Source organism: Petaurus breviceps, unplaced genomic scaffold, assembly GCF_028583685.1.
Source record: "Petaurus breviceps papuanus isolate PSGF00001 unplaced genomic scaffold, PetGlider_PUasm1.0 175, whole genome shotgun sequence".
Lineage (NCBI taxonomy): Eukaryota > Metazoa > Chordata > Mammalia > Diprotodontia > Petauridae > Petaurus > Petaurus breviceps.
The window spans coordinates 60,604,352-60,624,223 of record NW_027185764.1 but is presented as its reverse complement, the minus strand read 5'-3'; the positions used below and the strand labels follow the sequence as shown (position 1 = coordinate 60,624,223).

Here is a 19,872-nt window from a genome sequence, read left to right as displayed (position 1 = left end):
CTCATTTTTAGTTAGAGGTTAAGTAAAAATAAAGATGTGATCTTTTTCCCCATCCAAGTTCACAGACTCCCTGCCAACTTGGGAGTCCCTGGACCCTAGGTTAAGGACCCTTGGATTGGACCAAGAATACCCCAAGGTGTTTCTCTATTGTGTCTGCCTTTTTTTTCAGGAGGAGGAGAAGGGCTTGGGGTAGGACTGAATCTTGTTATCTGATTTCTGGGAGAGGAATGATAGGAGGGACTAGTTATTTCACTTTCATGTATAATTTTTTTTTTAGGGGGTGAGGAAAAATAATGAAAGGTAAAAGAAAGGAAGAGAACTCTAATTGTTTCATGGAGAAATTGCACAATAGAACAGAAAGAAGAACACTATATTGGGCAAAGCAGCAGGACAGAGGTAGGACAGCCTTTCTACCATTAGATCCCAAGAGCTAGGAGAAATGGCCCTAATAACCTTAAAGAGGAGTGGGACTGAGGATAGAGACAAGCAGTGAAGGCAACAACAGATCTGTGTCTGTGGGACGAAGCAGGTCTGGAAAGCAGCAGATTCTGGTCAAAAGTCTAGAGAGAGGGGGACCAAATTTCTCTCCAAACTGTCTCCCACCACTCCTCTCTCCAGGGCTGATTTCTTGTCATGGTTTCAATCTGGACACTGAAAACCCAACAGTCTTCAAGGAAAATGGAGCTGGGTTTGGGCAGAGTGTGGTCCAATTCGAGCAAAATGGGTAAGGACTTCAGTTTCCTCATCTGTAAAGTGGGGAAATAGGTGGTGCAATGAATAGAGTTCCAGGCCTGAAGTCAGAAAGACTCATTTTCTTGGGTTGAAATATGGCCTCGGATACTAGCAGAGTGACCCTTCACAGATCACTTAACCCTGTCTGCCTCAGTTCATTCGTCTGTAAAATTAGATAGAGAAGGAAATGGCAAATCACTCCAGCATCTTTGGCAAGAAAACCCCAAATGGGGTCATGAAGAGTGGGAGATGACTGAAAAAACAACGGACCAACAACAATTAAATAAAAAGATTGGACTAGATGACTTCTATGACCTCTAAATTTCCTTTCAATTCTAAATCTCTAATCCTAGAACTTGGGAGGTAAGGGGTCTGGAGAAATCTTTGTCTATATACCTTTACCCCTCTCTCCTCCCCCAGCCTCCTCCCCGATCTCAAATACTTTCTCCATTTCTAACAGTTCAGGAGAAAAGCCACAAGCTTCCCTCACTCAGAATCAAGAATTATGCAAGAATTAAAACAAAACTATAATTTTATAACTATAACAAAAACAACAATTCTTTCTCTGCTTGTGAAAACCTTTCCTTTCTCTACCCTTGATTATGTGCCCCTTCCTTCCCCTTCCCCATTCTTTCTAAAAAATACTTTTTAAAATTTTCTCCTCCAATTTCTCCTTCATTCTCTATGTCTCCAAAGTGGGACATCTTTTGCACCCCTTGGCTCCCGTGGTATTAGATTCAGTCTTTTCCCCACAGAGTGGTGATTGGAGCACCCCTAGAGAGAACATCACCCAACCAAACAGGACAGCTCTACAAATGTGAATTTGGTACCAGGACTTGTATGGCCATTCCCATTAATGGTGAGTAAAAGCCTCTGACCTGGAAGCCCATCCTGTGTTTTTGCTATTTGCTCTACTTCAGGACTTTACATACCAGAGAACCAGCTACCCTGTGCTTCAGCCTCTGCTCTCCCTCACAGGTTTCCTATTCCCCACCATTTAACTCCTCACTTTCCCACCCTTACTGTACTCTTCCATCCCTAACCATCACCCACCTCTCAAGCCTACATACTCAGATATTTTCCCTTGGACTTTCCAGACCCTACCTATTTCTTAGAACTGAGGCATTCAGCTTAGCTATGCAGAAGCCCAAATATTTGACAACACACTCAATACATGTCTGTGTCTCCCCAGTCCCCCCAGAGGCAGTAAACATGTCGCTAGGACTCACTCTGGCTGCTGGAGTAAATCCCTCACAGCTTTTGGTAAGTCAGCCTGAATAATGGAGTCTAGAAGGCAAGCAATGGTGGAGGCTGGACAGCAAAATATCTAGATGTGGAAAAAAAATTGATGTTTTGGAGAATTCCCCTCAAATTCCTTCTACTCTCCAGGCCTGCGGTCCTACAGTACAAAGAATGTGCAAGGAGAATGCATATGTAAACGGCTTGTGTTTCATGTTGGATTCAAACCTGAAGCAAGAGCGTAATTTCCCAGAATCCCTACAAGGTAAGTCACTGTTAGGGTGCCCAGATTCTTGTGTGGAGGATATGAAAAGAGTAGCCACAAGATTGGCAGTTGAACCCATAAGTGTGTGTGTGTGTGTGTGTGTGTGTGTGTGAGAGGGGTCCTGGTGAAGGAGGGATTGTTTGCCTGGTGTTGATTCAATCAATTTGGGGGTGTTGCATCAGACTCTCATGGACATACTATATAATTAGTATTCCTGACATCAGTGATATATGTAGACCATTTTCCAATATAGGACACGTGATTATCCCAGCAGGGGTTGTTAGAATACTGAAATGCAATTAAACACAGTCCTAGAGGATATCAGACAACTCTGGGCCAGGTCAGCACCATCCCAGGTGATCCTTCCAGAGGTCCACAGTGTCTTGAGTCCCAGCCAGAACAAAAATTCATTCATTCATTCATTATTTCAATACTTTTAAGTACCTTCCATGTATCATATATCCATTCACTCATTCATTCACTGTTTCACTATTAAGTGCGTACTATGTATTATATACAGTCACTGGGAGAGATACAAAGATAATTAAGTCAAAGTCCTTGTTCTCTTGGAGTTTATGCATGTAAAAATCTACCATATACCTGAATTCACAAAGAGTCTGTGATTTTATCAGCACAGAGAACTCCCAACTTGGAAATTCCTTCCACCAATGTGCCCACCTATGGCTAGGAGATCTATCTTAAGCAGTTACCTGAAGCTCAGAGAAGTTAAATGACTCCCTCAGTTCACACAACTAGTAGGCATCAGAGAGAAGATTTGAACCCAAATCTTTATGTCATATTACTTCTTTCTATTCTAACTTTAATTAATAATCAAAGTAAAGACTGGAATAGGATAAGAGCACAAGAAGGATACAAAAGTGTTCTTTCCCAGAAAGAAATTATTATTTCCAACTGGGTAGGGGAGGAGGGGGGTGGTGACTGATGAGGAACAGTAAGACTTCATGGAGGTCTTGAAGGTAGTCAGGATTTCAACAAAAGAAGATTGTGACAAAGTATGGAAGTCCTCGAGCTCCAGCCCAAGATGTATGAACTTTACTTGACAGCTGGGAGCCACTGAAAAGTTTTGAGTAGAGAGGAATGATATAGGAAGATCTATGCCTTATGAGAGAAAACATTTATAACACCTGGCTGTGTAACTTTGAGCAAGTTACTTAACCCCAATTGCTTTAAAAAAAAAAGAGAGAGAGAAAACAGTTATGGAGGGGAAGAGTAAGAAGGTTAAAGGGAATGGGTGAACCTTTCTCACATTGGATTTGGCTTAAGGAGGGAATAACAAACACACTCAACTGAGTATCTTACCCTACAGGAAAGTGGGGGGTGGAGGAGATAAGAGGAGGGATGATAGAAGGGAGGGCAGATTCGGGGAGAGGGTAGTTAGAAGGAAACTCTTTTGAAAAGGGACAGGGTCAAAGTAGAAAATAGAATAACTGGGGAGTTAGTCTTTCACAACATAACTACTATAAAACGTTTTGAGTAACTACACATGTACAACCTGTATTGAATTGCTTGTCTTCCCAGTGGGGGTGGGTGAGGAGGGAAGAAGGGAAAGAATCTGGAAATCAAAGTTTTAAAAACAAATTTTTTTAATTGTTTTTTTTTACATGCACCTGGGAAATAAGATATACAGGCACTGAGGTACAGAAATCCATCTTGCCCTACTAGAAAGTTGTGGGGGAGGGGGGAGAGAGGAGGATATAAAAGAGAACAGATTGGGGGAAGGGGTATTCAGTAGGCTTGCTATATTGGCGTGGTAGTAGGGGAAAGATGGGGAGAAAATTTGTAACTCAAAATCTTGGAGAAATGAATGTTGAAGACTAAAAGTAAATAAATAATATTTAAAAGAAGATCTAGGCCTTAGAAAGATTATTTTAATAGCAGCATGAATAATGGATTAGAGGAAGGCTATTGATAGGATGACTATTTAGACAGCTACTGCCATGTGATAGGCTAATAGTTCTCAAACTTTTGGGTCTCAGGATCCTTTTAAACTCTTACAAATTATTGGGGATTCTGAAGAGCTTTTGTTTATGTGGGTTATTTCTGTCAATATTTGCCATATTAGAAATTTAAACTGATCAATTTAAAATATTTATTTATTAATCCATTTAAAATGACAATAACAAGCCCATTACAGGTAAATATAACATCTTTTCATGAAAAAAACCCTATTTTCCACAACAACAAGAAATTATAAAAGTGGCATTAACTTTTTTTTGCAAATCTATTCAACATCTGGCTTAATAGAAGACAGCTAGATTCTCATATGTGCTTCTGTAGTCAATCTTATGCAATATGTTATTTTAACTGAAGTTTATTAAGATAATCCAGACACATGCACACACACATGCACATAGACAGATAGGAGGTGCCACGGATAGAACACTAGGCTTAGAATCAGGAAGATCTGAGTATTGAGAGCCCTCTGCTGGGCATATACACCAAGGAGGGCCCATATACATCAAGCACTTTTTGTTGTTAACAAAGAACTGGAAAAGTAATAAATGCCCATTAATTGTCAAATGGATAAGTAAATTGTGGCACATGAATGTAATGAAGTACAATTGTACTGTAAGTTAAGTTAAATATGAATAGGTTGTTGGCCATGGAAATAAATAGGAAGAGAGTGGAGTTCAGATATATTTTGGAGATAGCAGCAATATGATTTGATTGCTGATAAGAGGTGAGGTAAAGAAGAAGAAAGAATCAAAGGTAACACAAAGGTTTCAAGTATGGAAGACAGGGTGAGTGGTTTTGGCATTGGCAGAAACTGAGAAGTGAAAGAGAATAGGTTTTGGAGGAAAGATAAACTCAGTTTTGGGCATGTTGAGTCCATGATTCCAGAGATTTCAAGCAGAAGTGTTCTGTAGCGTGCTAGAAATGCTCTAGGGTAAGAACTTAGGGACTAGGTAATATTGCAGATAAAGCTCTGGGTCTGGAGTCAAGAAGACTCATCTTCTTGAGTTAAAATCTGGCCTCAGGCATTTACTAGCTGTGTGACCCTGGGCAAGTCACTTAAACCTGTTTGTCTCATCTGTAAAACGGTCTGGAAAAGGAAATGGTAGACCATTTCAGCATCCTTGCCAAGAAAACTCCAAATGGGATCATGAAGAGACAGATGCTGATCAACATGAATAAGAACATAGATTTTAGAGTCATAAAATGATAGTTGAAGCCATGAAGATGAATGGGACTTCAAAAAGATTGTGCCAACTTGTGTCAGACAGCCTAAGGGATATGAACTTTATTTGGTAGGCTATAGAAAGCCATTGCAGGGTTTTGAATAGAGACATCAAATCAACAAGCATTTATTAAGTACCCACTGTATGCCAAGCATTTTTGCTAAGTATTGGCAGAGCAGAGGAATGCTGTAATTAGATTTATACATATTTGTTCAATCATTTCCGTCATGTCAGACTCTTCATGACCCCATTTGGTGTGTTCTTGGCAAAGATACTGGAATGATTTGCCATTTCCTTTTCAAGTTCATTTTACAGATGAGGAAGCTGAGACAAACAAAGTTAAGTGACTTGCCCGGGGTTGCACAGCTAGGAAGTGCTTGAGGCCAGGTTTGAACTTAGGAAGATGAGTCTGCCTGACTTGAGGCCTGGTATTTTATCCACTGCACCACCTAATTGCCCCTAGATTTATACTTATGGAAGATGAATTTGCTAACAGTATAAATAACAGATTGGAGGGAAACTAGAGACATTGCCAAAGAAAAGAGCATAAAGAAGAGAAGAAAAAAAAGAGAGAAGGAAATGGAATAAACCTAAGCACATGAAATAGAGTAAGAGACACTTGGTCCATGAGCTTATTTTCCTAATATTTTGAAAACTGTATTTCAATATGATTGGTTTCCTTGCAATTCTACATATTTTATTTTATGCCTTGAAAACCTTTATTCTGGGGAGTGCATAGGCTTCACCAAAATGCCAAAGGTATACATGACTCAAAAAAAGGTTAAGAATTCCTCTCATAGAGGAAATGTAGAACTGGAAAAGAGAGTGGGGGTAGGCATGCAGTGAGAGCAAAATATAAGAGGATGAATGTTGATTTTGTAAAAGTAAAATGTAATGTAAATGTAAAAGCACCTACAGGAAGGCCTCTAGAACACTGGGTAGCTCTTCTCGGGAACGTGGACCAGAGGCACAGGATTATAAGAATCCATTATATATGTATATATATATATATATGAATAATAATACATATATAAGAATAATACATATATAAGAATCCATTGCCCAATGGATAGGCAGTCAGGGGATAGCAAGAAATAATTCTCGAAAGAAAAATTGTAAGCTATTAACAACCACATGAAACAGCTCCTGATCAATAATAATAAGAGACACATAAATTAAATAACTTTAAGACTTCATCTCACACTTAGCAAGGTAGCCAAGATGAAAAAAGCTGATATGTGAATATTGGAAGGATTTGAAAAGCAAGAACAATAATGCATTGCTGATGGAACTGTGAATTGGTCCAAATATTCTGGAGGAAATTTTGCAATTATCTAAAGAAAATGACTAAAATGTCCATATCCTTTGACCCAGAGACCCCACTGATTTATACCAAATAGTTCAATGATAGAAAGAAGGGTCCCATAAACACCAGTACTTTTTGTAGTAATAAAGAACTCAAAACATAGTAGATGTCCATGAATTGTAGAATGGCTAAATAAGTTATGGTATATTAACATAATGAAATATTATTGTATTGTAAGAGAAGCTGAATATGATGGACAAATGCAGAGAAACTCAGGAAGTCTTACGTGAACTGATAATATAAACTGACTACAGCAATGTAAATGAAAAGAACAGCAAAATAAATGAAAATGAATGTTGTTGAGATTTTAAAGACCAAAATTGGCCCCCAGTGAAAATATATGAGACAGAATCATATTTCCTTTGCAGAGGTGGAAAACTATGACCATGTAACTGCATTTAAAGTAAAAAATTTCAATATATTAGGTTTATTAAACTAGAGATTTTTTTTCTTACTTTTAAAATTCTTTTTTATAAGGCATGTTTCTTTGGGAGGGGCAAGAAGAGAGATATCCTGGGAAACATTTTTGTTGTTGAATCGCTTTTCAGTCGTGTCTGACTCTTTGTGACTCCTTTTGGGTTTTCTTGGCAAAGATACTGGGGTGATTTTCCATTTACTTCTTCAGCTTACAGATGAGGAAACTGAGGCAGAGTTAAGTGCCTTGCCCAGGGTCACACAGCTAGGAAGTGTCTGAGGTCAGATTTCAATTCAGGAAGATGAGTCTTCTTGACTTCAGGCCCAGCACACTATCCACTGCAACAGCTAGCAGTCCCATTGGGAAATATAGGTGATGTTAAAAACAAAATATATCAATAAAATTTATTTTTCAACTCTTAAAAGCCAAAAACAATCACACAAGATGAGAACACATGGATGGGTTACGTTTTGCATTGATGGGAGAAATAAATACCCACATCAGTGAGATCTCAGTTTCATTGAACTTTTGAAGTCAAGTTTAGGAACCTGTACTCAGAAGGGATACATGTATGCTCAGAGGCAATGAATTAGGTTTCTGGGAAAGACACAGAGTAGTTGGATTCCTGAGTGACACTGGACTCATTTAGGGACTAAGATTATAGAGATTTCAAGGAATGATGTTCTAATGTCCCAATAGATGTAATCCCTCACTGCTTGAAGGGAGAGAGCTAAAATCATATTGATTTTTCCTTCCAACTTTATTTTTTATGATTATTTATTTTATTTTTTTTAAAGCAATGGGGGTTAAGTAACTTGCTCAAGGTTACACGGCCAGTTATTATTATTTCTGGGTGTGGTGCTGAGTATCTGAGCCCAGATTTGATCCAGGTCATCCCGACACTGGAGCCGGTGCTCTTACTCGCTGAGCCACCTGGCCGCCCCCTTTTATGATTATTTATAACAAGTAACGGTTCTTCTTGCTTTCCCCCAGAGTGTCCAAAGCAAGCGAATGACATTGTCTTCCTTATTGATGGCTCTGGTAGTATTTTACCAAGTCAATTTACACAGATGAAGAATTTTGTCATCACAGTGATGGAACGGTTCAAGGAAACTGATACACAGGTGAGGGATGTGGGGTGAATTGCAGACACCCAAGTTCTGTTACTAGAAACAAGTAGGAGGTGTAGGAGAAGAGTGTTAAATGGCTGGGGGAAAAGAAAGAGTTGTGGGGAAGTTGGGGTCTGGGGAGACAAATAGTTTCCAAAAGTATGATAGGATTGAAGTAAATATCTAGAGCCTTTCTGGATAGGGGCTCTGAATAGAGGCTCCTCCAAAGTAATCCAAGACATTCTTCCCCATCTCTTGACAGTTTTCTCTGATGCAGTATTCTAGTGACTTCAAGACACATTTCACCTTCAATGATTTCAAGAAAAATCCTGTTCCACAAGACTTGGTGGATCCGATTAACCAGCTACAAGGGAGCACACACACAGCCTCGGGCATTAGAAAAGTAGTGTAAGCGCCTGACTTGCAAGTTGGAATAATAACATGGTAGAGTTTTCAGTGATCTTTGAGATCATCTAGTCCTGCCTCTCATCCCATGTAGAAATCCTTCCTACAGGATCCCTGAAACATGATCTTCCAGCCTCCATTTATAAACTTCTGACAGAAACATTCCCAAGGAGGGCTGCTTCATTGTTTGGGTAGTCAGTTCTAGTTGCTGGTCCTTTGTTAAGGTGAAGAAAATCTGCTTCCTTGTAACCTAGGAAGGCAGCTTATACAATGCAAAGAGTACTGATTCTTAATTCAGAGGACCTGGGTTCAAAACTTGCCTTTGACCCTTATTGACTGAGGGACCTTGGGCAAGTCACGTAACCTCCTTTGCATCAGTTTCCTCCTCTGCAAAACTAGATGATTGGACTAGATGGTCTCTAGTTCTAAATCTATGATATAAATCCTATATCGTTTCACATAATGGTCCTAATCCAGCCTCACAGAACAATAAAGAACTAGTGGAGTAGCTCCTTTCTATAACGAGAAAGGGGGTTCCTTCTCTTTAGAGTATGACATCTCTGTAGAGTATAACAGGCCTACAGATATTTGAAGACTGATTTAAACCCTTACTCTTCTCTTCTCAGCTATTTATCTGTTCTTTATATAGTTAGGTAGGTCCAGACCTAGTGGAACAGCCCAACCCAAAGATTGCTAATGAATACCTCCTCAGACTAGGAGGTGTTTAGTGAGATCTCCTGGAGATCAAATGAGTTTACTTTATATTTTACCAAATATGTTTACTTTGAGCAATATTATTATTATTTGCTCTGCTAATTTATCATCATCATCATCTAGTGCAGGGCATCTTAAACTTTTTCTACTCCCAATGTCGGGTGCCTAAGGGCAAAGTAAGGCAAAAGTGCACATGCTTCATGCTTAGAACCAAGGCAGCAATAAAGTTGCAAGATGCAACATGGTCAAGTGATGCCACAAACACCTCAGATTCATTCAGTGTTTGATTTTAAATTAAATTTTGGTTATCGTACCTTCAGAAAGCTTTTATTGTTGCCAAATTTTTCACAACTCTGTATGGAGTCTTGACCCACACTTTAAGTAGCGCTGAGTAGAGGACTATATGGGATTCTGCCCAAACTTTGGTTTTGTTCAACATTTTTTACCAATTATTTGGATGAAAACCTCAATAGCATATCTATATGGAGTTGCACATAACACAAAATTGGAAGGATAGTTAACACGATGAATGAGAACACCAAGATCCAAAATGAATTTGCTAGACTGGAACAATGGGCCAAAACTAATAAGATGAATACCAAATCACAAAATCTCAGAATTGAAAAGGACCTTAACGTTCAGACCCACAACATTTCTGAACAATAATCATCTCTGTAATGTTTCCAAGGTCATGCCACTTTGGCCTGAAGACTTCCATTGAGGGAGAGCCCAGTGACTCCACTGGCACCCAATTCTACTTTTGGATTTCTCTAATTGTTAAGAAGTCAAGACTAAAATGGCAGTAGGTTTTTTTTTTTCCCCTAGCTACCATATCAACACTGTTGAGTCATGTTGCACTTGTGCAAACTCTAAATGTTTTTCAGACAAGCCATCTGTGTCTTGCACATTTGATATTTGTGAAAGTGATTTTTTTTTTTTGCTTTTTGGAGGTCAATTGGGGTTAAGTGACTTGCCCAAAGTCACACAGCTCATAAGTGTGTTAAGTGTCTGAGGCTGGATTTGAACTCAAGTCCTCCTGACTCCAGGGCCGGTTCTCTATTCACTGAGCTACCTAGCTGCCCTGTGAAACTGATTTTTAAGCCAAATGAGGGACTCCATTTAGCTCTTTTAAATTTCCTTTAATCAGATTCAGCCCTATATTCTAGCTTGTTAAGATCATTTTGGATCTTGACTCACATATAATATATTCACAATCCCACCTAGCTTTTTTTTTTTAAGTAATTGGGGTTAAGTAACTTGCTCAAGGTTACACAGCCAGTTATTTTTTTGTATGGGTGCCAAGTATCTGAGGCCGGAACTGATCCCGGGTCTCCCGATGCCAGGGTTGGCACTCTTACTCATTGCGCCACCTGGCCGCCCCTCCCACCTAGCTTTTTACCATTTTACCATTTACCTTACTTTTTACCAGATTTGTAATAGAATGGAATGGAATAAGCATTTAAGTGCCTATTACATGACAGAAAGTGTGCTAAACACTTTTTGAATATTAATTCATTTTTTAAAAATTTTCTAAGTATTTTGTGAGTTAAACCATTCACATTCACTGCTATAATCATTAATTGTATATTTCCTTCCATTCTATTCCTTTATATTTTTCCCCTCTCCTTTCCTTTTTCCTCTCTTTACAAAGAGTGCAGAATGTGTACAGTGATCTATGCTTGATGCAATTTTTTCCTGCTTCCTTACTCCTTTTCCCTTCTCTTTACCCCGACATTAATCATAGGTTCTTACTCTTTCTTTCTTACCCTTTAACCCCCTTCACAACTCACTCTTCAAGGCTTTAATTTATTTTGATTATGAACAATTCCTCCCTGGATCTGCTCTCCCTCTTATTCCTTACTCTCTTCTTTCAGTTTTCTCCTATTTCTCTGTTGATTGTATTAATTTCATTTTATTCCCTGTTCAATGTATTCAGCTGACTACATTCTACTCAATGAATGTATTTTAACGCAAACTCTCCCTCTCCCTCTCTTTCCCTCTCCCTCCCTCCCTCTCACTCTCTCTCTCTCTCTGTCTCTCTCTCTCTCTCTCTGTCTCTCTGTCTCTCTGTCTCCCTCTCCCTCCATCTCTCTCTCCCTCTCCTTCTCCCTCTCCCTCCCTGTCTCTCTCTCTGTCTCTGTCTGTCTTATAATTTTCTTTGACTGGTTCTGATGAATGTGAAGTTCCCCCACTCCTTCCTCTCTGTATGTATAGTTTTCTACTTATATAACCAGATTGTATAGATAGTAAAATCCCCTCCCTTTTCTCTATTTTTCTTCACTAGTGTGTTCCCTCCCCCACCCCTTTTCTTTCTTCTTTTAAGATCCTTAAAACATAGCAAAATTATTACTTTTTTATCTAACTCTCTTTATAATCCTTGATGATTTTAGGGTCCTGAAGGGGTAGTTGTTTTTTCTTGCCCAGTCAAGGTGTGAACACTTTATCCTTATGCTGTCCTTTCCAAATATATTTAGTTATTTATGTTTCTCTTGATACCTGTGTTTGCTTTTCAAAGTTTCTATTCAGCTGAGGTCTTTTTATCAGAAATACCTGGAGTTTCTTCTACTTCATTAAAGTCTAATTTTCCCTCCATAGAATTATACTTAATTTGGGCAAGTTGTTCTTGGTAGTACACCTATATCTTTTGACTTTTAGAATCTTATATTCCAGGGTTTGTTTATTTGGGGTTTTTTGCCTTGATAGTGGTAGCTGCCAAAACTTGCATGATGCTATGTGTGACTCTGTGAGACTTTTCAATAAAACAATACAACACAACATTTATTAATCATCTACTATGTGTTGGGCACTGTGCTAAGTATTAGGAATACAAACAGAAAAAGAAAGAAAATTCCTGCTCCCAAAGAGCTTATAATCTTTTTTTAAGCATATAGTAAGAGTTTATTGAATGAATGAACACAATCCAAAGTATTTATAAACTCCAGACAGAAAGGAGCCGATTTCAAATCTTCTCTCAGACACACACTAGCTGTCTGACTCTGGACATAAAACAAAGCACATAGGAAACCAGTTACATTGAAACACAGTTAAGAATTTTTTTAAAAAAAGTTTCTAGACCATAGGTTAAGAACCCCATGTTCTATATCTTCTTTTCACCATTCCTCATTGTGTGTGGGAGACGATAAGGTTCTTAGCAACCAGACCACAAAGACTATTCCTGTGCACATAAACAAAGATCTCCACAGGAAGCTCTCCTAGCACTGGATCAGGAGCTAGACACAACTCAGGGTTCAACTCATGACCATTCATTTCCTGAATTTTCTTTATTAGCTAAGCTTCTGGTATATCCTTCTCAAAATCTGTCACAACCTGATTTAGTGGAAATTGAAAAACATACCTTTTTTTTTCTTGGACAGACGAGAACTATTTAAAGGATGGAATGGAGCCCGGAAAGATGCCACCAAGATTCTCATTGTCATCACAGATGGTCAGATACAGAGAGATAGTTTGAATTACAGAGATGTCATCCCAGAGGCAGAGAAAGAAGGGATCATCCGATATGCAATTGGGGTATGGAAGAAGAAGAGCTTCTCCCTGGCTCTTTCTGAAGCAGGATGGTTATATTTTTTGCTTACTCTCTCTTGCAGTTTCTCTTTTAAGACATAAATACCACCCCCCTACAGCTCCTTTTGTATACCCACGAACCCTGTGGTATCCTAACAAAGGGAACAGAGTTGAGATTCTGTTTTCTCAGAAATTTCGAGAAGGTAAGAACCTGTTCCCACACTGACCCTGATTCTGCTGCTGTCCCCTGGTGACAGGTGGGGCATGCCTTTACAATTCCAGCCGCTCGGCAAGAACTCAGGACCATTGCATCTCACCCACCACAGGAGCACGTCTTTCAGGTGAATAACTTTGATGCTCTGAGGAACATCCAAAATCAATTGCAGGAGAAGATCTTTGCGATTGAAGGTAAGATGGGATTCCCAGTGCCCAAGTCCAGGTCTAGTATTTTTCATCCTCACATAGTCACATTCTCTCCCAACTCACTAGATTTCTGGCTTCCTAGGGTAGTCTAATTCTAAGCAGCCACTTCTGTATCTCGCTCCCCAGATCATAGTCTCCTTCCTGTTCACCAAAACACTGATCTTTTGATTCACAACCTCCAAATCTTCTCTAGAGCCCATTCTTCTAAAATAGAGGTGACTGGATCCTCATCCTCTAATTTCCTTTATGCAAACTTCTCTACCCTCTCTAAATATGGACATTTTGTCTCCCACAGGTACCCAATCAGGGGGCAACAGTTCTTTCGAGTATGAGATGTCTCAGGAAGGCTTCAGTGGTGTGTTCACCTTTGTGAGTGGATTTTACACAAGTCCATGGTGGTGAGGAAATGGGGTAAAAGTGGTATAAACTGGAATAAGGTCCAGAGAGAAGGCAGAAGAGTCAGGAGGAATCATTCCTCCTGTCTGGATGGGCAGATGGAGTACTTCATCAGTTCTTTATGCTAGAGGGAAGTGGGATGTGGGCATAATTCTTCTAAGCAATAAGGATTTCACAAAATATCTTTTCCCCTCTAGTTCTCATACCTTTTCCTCCTAGGATGGGCCTCTGCTGGGTGCAGTAGGAAGCTTTGACTGGTCTGGTGGTTCCTTCATATATGACCAAATTGATAACCCCACATTCATCAACATATCCCTGGTGAACTTGAACATGAATGATGCTTACTTGGGTAAGAGAGATACTCTCATGTTTGGGAACATGAGAACTAAGAAGAAGAATCTACCCTCATTTCAAGTGGGATCCACAAGAGAAAATAAACTCCCTATTGTATCTCTTCAGGTTATTCTGTTGATGTTGTTGTTCAAAGAAAGATCCAGAGTCTGGTCATGGGAGCTCCTCGATTTCAACATACGGGGATGGTGGCAATGTTCAAAAAGAGCTTTAACACTTGGGAGAAGACAGCTGAGGTCATGGGGAAACAGGTGGGTGATGTGGATATTGGGTTTAGCATAAATGCAAAGAGAGAGAGGGTAGAGAGAAAGAATGACAAAATGCCATAATTGCCTGCTTTCACTCCCACTATCTGAAGCTATGGAATTCTTTCCCAGAGATATATAGCCTCAGGAATATAGCCACCTTCTCACCTTCATGATAGCTTCTTGTGGTCAGTAATTTCCATTTACAGATTTCTTTACAGATTTTCATCCAAGTTATCTCCAGACAAAAATGAACATAGGAGTCAAGACTGATAAGGGCATGTACTATACAATTACAGGTATACAGAGTAGATAAAGGCTAGTACTTTGTGCAACTTGGAAGATATGATTTTTTTCACGATATGCAAATCAGAAGGAATCAAATTCCTCTGCAGCCATTGGCCAGCACAAAGAGTGGCAAGTGCTGCCATTAGTCTTAATGAGAGACCCAGCCTCTCTTCCACTCTGAGGTCAATTGTAGACAACTATAAACCCTGAAAACATGTGAGTCTCTGGGTTGCTTTTTAGGCTGACCCATTATATTGTCATGGCCTAACCCTGTGTCTTAGTTAGAAGAAGAAGGAGCAAGAGAACAAAGACCCCATTATGGCAGAGCAGGGAAGCTGGGGTAGGGGTGGGGGGAAACAGGGTAGTGGGGACAAGGATGTTCCTTAAGGAGCTTTCTCTACTTGTCTGTCTTGTGCTGGGATGTTTCCCTGTAGAAATCTTGTGTATCAGGCTATGTATGCTTCAAACTCCCTGAGTTCACAGAGAGAGATAATACCGAAGGGCTGGCTGATGGTGATGCCTCTGTTCCATGATCAGCCCCAGCTGCCTCCTCAGCAGGACCTTCTAAACTCTTTACTCTGCTTTTAACTTGCCTGAGTCAGAGAACACAAGATCCTGACATCACCTCAGTGCACTCCATTCATTGCCCTTGTCCTTAGAAACAAAACCTAGAAAGTGAAAGAAGGTAGGGACTTTGGAACTCGTTCAGTCCCCTCCTCAGGATCCAAAGGGCAGTATTATGATCCCAGCAAAAGGGCACACTAAAGTCCCTGTGAAGACTGATAAATGGCTTAATCTTTATCTTCCTTAGATTGGTTCCTATTTTGGGGCAACCCTCTGTGCAGTAGATGTGAATGGAGATAGCAACACTGACCTGATCCTTATAGGGGCTCCTCATTACTATGAACGGAACCAGGGAGGTCAAGTGTCTATCTGCAGCTTACCTCGGAGGGTAAGTAGATTGATGGGAGGCAGGGAATGTGGGTCCTGGGTAGAGATGCTATCTAAAGTGAATGGCTGGAAGGGTGGCCCAGGATTTGGGGTCTGTCACAATGTTCATTTTTTCAGAAGGCTAAATGGAGCTGTGAAGCTGTTCTTCAAGGGCAGCCAGGGCACCCATACAGTCGTTTTGGGGCAGCCCTGGCTGTGCTTGGGGATGTGAATGGAGATAAAATAATAGACGTGGCTGTGGGGGCACCAGGGGAGGAAGAGAACCGAGGCGCCATCTACTTGTTTCATGGAATGGCTGACTCCAGCATTAACTCTTCCTATTGCCAGGTGAGCACCTTTATTTCTCCTAACTTGTCATCCTTTGAGTATCTCTCTTTTTTTTTTCTTAACTTCTCTCAAGGTCCTTTTGCCCTATTCTCTTTGTGATTCAAAGCTTCTCTCCAAATCATATGAGTATTACAATTATATCAATTCATACATAAATATAAGCATAACATTCAATTTAACAAGCATTTGTCCCTACTATGTGCAAACACTTTGCTTGGAATAGGGATTAAAGATTAAAAAGACAGTCTTTGCAATAAAAGTTATTATAAGTATGAATAATTCTACCCATTCACATTTGAGCATCAGAGCTTAACAGATTCTTAGGGTAGAAATGGACCTCTGAGACTATCTCCTAAAACTGATAATTGACCAAGAATTCATTCTTCAACAGGTCCCACAGTACTGGCAGTTTTTCCTTATAAAGCTGGAAGCCACATTTATCAAATTTGCAGATTATCCTAAGCTTAGAGGGATACATACAGTGACAGAATCAGTATTTAAAAAAAACAAACATGTTGATGGACTAGAATGGCTCAAAGATTTTAAGATGAAATTTCATGGTGATAAAAGTGGATTCCTGTACTTGAAATTTAAAAATCAACTCTAAGATAGTGAAGGATGGAAAAAATATGTAGAATTAGATCAAACATTTAGAACTAGAGATATAAAGATGAAAATGAAATAATCCCTACCTTCAAGAAGTGCACGTTCTAACAGAAGGAACAATGTGTACATGAGTAAGTGTATGTGCAAAAGAGATGCATGGTAATTTCAAGGGAGAGACATTAACAGTCGGTCAGGGGGTCAGGAAAGCCCTCGTATAGGAAGTGGTCTTTGAGCTAAACCTTATAGGAAACCAGAATTATGGTGGGTGAGGAGAGATGAGAAGAGAAAGCATTCCAAGGTCCGAAGGAGGATAAGATTTGCAAAAAGGTAAAAACTGGATTGTGAAGAACTTTAATACCAAACAGAGAAGCTTCTATTAGACGTTAAAAGCCAGCAGACCTTCTTGAGCAAGGGAGTGAGCTGGTTAGACCTGTGCTTTAGGAATATCACTTTGGCAGCTATGTAGAGCAATGGTATCCTTATCACATAGAAATAGAGGCCACTAAATCATACATAAGGAACCCTACAGACTGCATATTGGCTTAGAAAACCATACATTAACATTATGTTCCTTTTTTTTTTTTTTTGCTTTTTGGAGGGTGGAAGGCAAGACAATTGGGGTTAAGTGGGATTAAGCTTAAGGTCACACGGCTAAGTGTCTGAGGCTGGATTTGAACACAGGTCCTCCTGATTCTAGGGCTGGTGCTCTATTCACTGCACCACCTCGCTGCCCCCAAAATATATTTGCTCAAAGTTGTTTGGGTTTCTTTGAGGTAAGGCAATTGGGGTTAAGTGACTTGCCCAGGGTCACACAACTAGTAAGTGTCAAGTGTCTGGTCAGAGGCCAGATTTGAACTCAGGTCCTCCTGACTTCAGGGCAAGTGCTCTATCCACTGCACCACCTAACTACCCCCATTTTATTTTTTATTTCTTTGGCTAAACATTTCCCAATGGCGTTTTAATCCATTCCATGCCACACAGGAGTGTTGCCTGCCAAAATGCAGCCAGCAGACTGTGTGTCTGACAGCTGTGGCATAGCAGATGTACAGACCAGAGGGGATGAGTACCTGACCTAGAGGGAAGGCCATGAGTGAAGAGAATGGAATTGATAGATGTTGAAAGAAACCTACATGAAAAAAAATACAGGAGTTTAATTAATTTTAATTAATTAATTAATTTTTTAAAAATACAGAAGCACATGTTCCATATAAGTCAGTAATATTAATGACAGCCATATGAAAAATTACAGTCTTGTTTTGATCATTCTAGGAATGTATATATTGTCAGTGTAAACTTTCTCCACTAGTAGAGAGACTGTAACACATCCTTGCCTTCTCATCCTAGTTAGTTTTTATTCAGCATCTTTCTATGTATGCTTCATAAAAGATCTACCCCCATGAGCTAGAGACCTTCAGCTTCTCTTAAGATTTTTGATGTAGCACTAGCTACGCTGTCCCTCATTCTTGCTACACAGTCAACAAACAATATTAAACACCTATCAGGTACCAGGCACTATGCTATAGCTCATGTTCTTTTCCAGTCATATATATCCTTGATGTTGCCACCCTCATGCCATCAGTGGCAGTAATTTGCACCCTACTTATACATACTGTGTAGCTTTCCATTGCCTTTTGGGCCACTTGCAATTTTGATTCTTCAAAACTGAATGGCAGGGGTGGCCAGGTAGCACAGCGAGTAAGAGCACCAGCTCCAGTGTCGGGAAGACCTGGGGATCGAATCCGGGCTCAGACACTTAGCACCCACCCAGAAACATCTGGCCCTGTAACCTTGAGCAAGTTACTTAACCCCAATTGCTCATAAAAAAAAAACTGAATAGCAAGGCCCCACAATTCAAAGCTTCATAGCTTTATATGCTGTTTAAAAATATAAATTTTATAGTAAAGGACTCTACAGTTTTTCAAATTTGATCCAATCGAATCTGAAGAACAGCCTTAGAAAACCACCCCCTACCTCTCAGACTTACTCTTTGGACTGAAGGGAGAAGTTGTAGCCACATTCTCAGGGCCCAACCCCAATGGTTGGGGGGGAGGGGTTGGGGAAGTGAGCTTAAAATCTCTGCTACATGTGAGTTCTTTGTCTGGGATAAATATCAAAACCCTTGCATTTACAGGGACTTGCTAGAGAGAGTCTCCACCTGGAACTTTCATTAATAGACTCCCTACTTTTCAGGAGTCATTAGAGAAAAATTAACTGTTTTCTCTCTCTTTATTTTCTCCTAGGCTGTAACTGTACAGTCTGTTTTCCTTATGCGTCAGACCACTTTCTTTGTGATAACTTTTCCTTGTCTGAATGTTTAAATCATTGAATGGAACCAATATCTGTTGTATTAATGTTCCATTAGGAGTATTGAGACTGGAAATTGTATGGATTTTTGTACCCCTAAAGCATTAGTGCCTAGCAGTTTACTTAGAACACACCATAAATGCTCATAAATGTGTATAAATAAATATACACATATGTATATGTGTAGATACACATATGTATAGAGATTATATATGTATACATATGTGTGTATACTTTAAAAATATACATTTCCCCCCCAGTTACATGTTAAAACAAATTTGTTAACTTTTTTTAAAAGTTTTGAGTTACAAATTCTATCATTCCTTCCCTTTTCTCCCCCTTGAGATGGTAAAAAATCAGATCTAGGTTATACATGTGCAATCATGTAAAACATATCTATATCAGTAATTTTGTACAAGAAGACTCAAATTAAAAAAAAAAGAATGAAAGAAAGTGAAAAATAACATGCCTCACTCTTTATTCAAACAATTTCAGTTCTTTCCCTGGAGGTAGATAGTGTATTTCATTAGTCCTTTGGAATTTTCTTAGATAATTATATTGCTGAAAATAAGTCATTCACAGTTATTCATTCTACAATATTGCTATTACTGTGTACAATGTTCTCCTAGTTCTGCTCACTTAACTTTGAATCAATTCATTTAAGTCTTTCCAGGTTTTTCTGAAACCATCCTGCTCATCATTTCTTAGAAGTGCAATAATATTCCATCACAATCACATATCCCAGCTTATTTAACCATTCTCCAATTGATAAACATCCTTTCAATTTCCAATTCTTAGCCTGTGTGTATACTTTTAAGTAGATCCAGAATGCTTATCTCATTGTGACGAGTCCAAACACCTGGTCTGACTTCCTTATCAACTGCAGGCCTATAGGGTAAGATCTGTGTGCAGGACTAGAAACATCAAATGATCCATCCCAAACATATAATCCCTTTTTTGGGAACCCCACATCTTTATTTAAGGACTTTTATGAATTTGTTTTCCTTTTAAGTT

At 39.4% G+C, this 19,872-nt stretch overlaps 1 protein-coding gene across 8 annotated transcripts in view; it reads left to right on the top strand.

Annotated features, from left to right (window-relative positions):
• Nucleotides 1-19,872, top strand: part of LOC138158899 (integrin alpha-M-like) — a 69,562-nt gene that overhangs the window by 19,084 nt on the left and 30,606 nt on the right. For 5 of the 8 annotated variants that reach the window (XR_011167763.1, XM_069085218.1, XM_069085217.1 and 2 more), the window contains 13 exons: nt 619-724; nt 1,488-1,591; nt 1,925-1,995; nt 2,122-2,236; nt 8,211-8,341; nt 8,589-8,734; nt 12,820-12,973; nt 13,225-13,375; nt 13,686-13,759; nt 14,006-14,135; nt 14,246-14,388; nt 15,482-15,622; nt 15,739-15,948. Coding sequence is in view for 7 of the 8 variants with exons in the window: in XM_069085218.1 (XP_068941319.1) it covers nt 619-724; nt 1,488-1,591; nt 1,925-1,995; nt 2,122-2,236; nt 8,211-8,341; nt 8,589-8,734; nt 12,820-12,973; nt 13,225-13,375; nt 13,686-13,759; nt 14,006-14,135; nt 14,246-14,388; nt 15,482-15,622; nt 15,739-15,948 (1,676 nt within the window). In the remaining variant the exon portion in view is untranslated. Of the gene's footprint in view, nt 1-277; nt 397-618; nt 725-1,487; nt 1,592-1,924; nt 1,996-2,121; nt 2,237-8,210; nt 8,342-8,588; nt 8,735-12,819; nt 12,974-13,224; nt 13,376-13,685; nt 13,760-14,005; nt 14,136-14,245; nt 14,389-15,481; nt 15,623-15,738; nt 15,949-19,872 lie in introns of all 8 variants that reach the window. The other 3 variants (XM_069085221.1, XM_069085220.1, XM_069085222.1) reach the window with 3 other exon arrangements.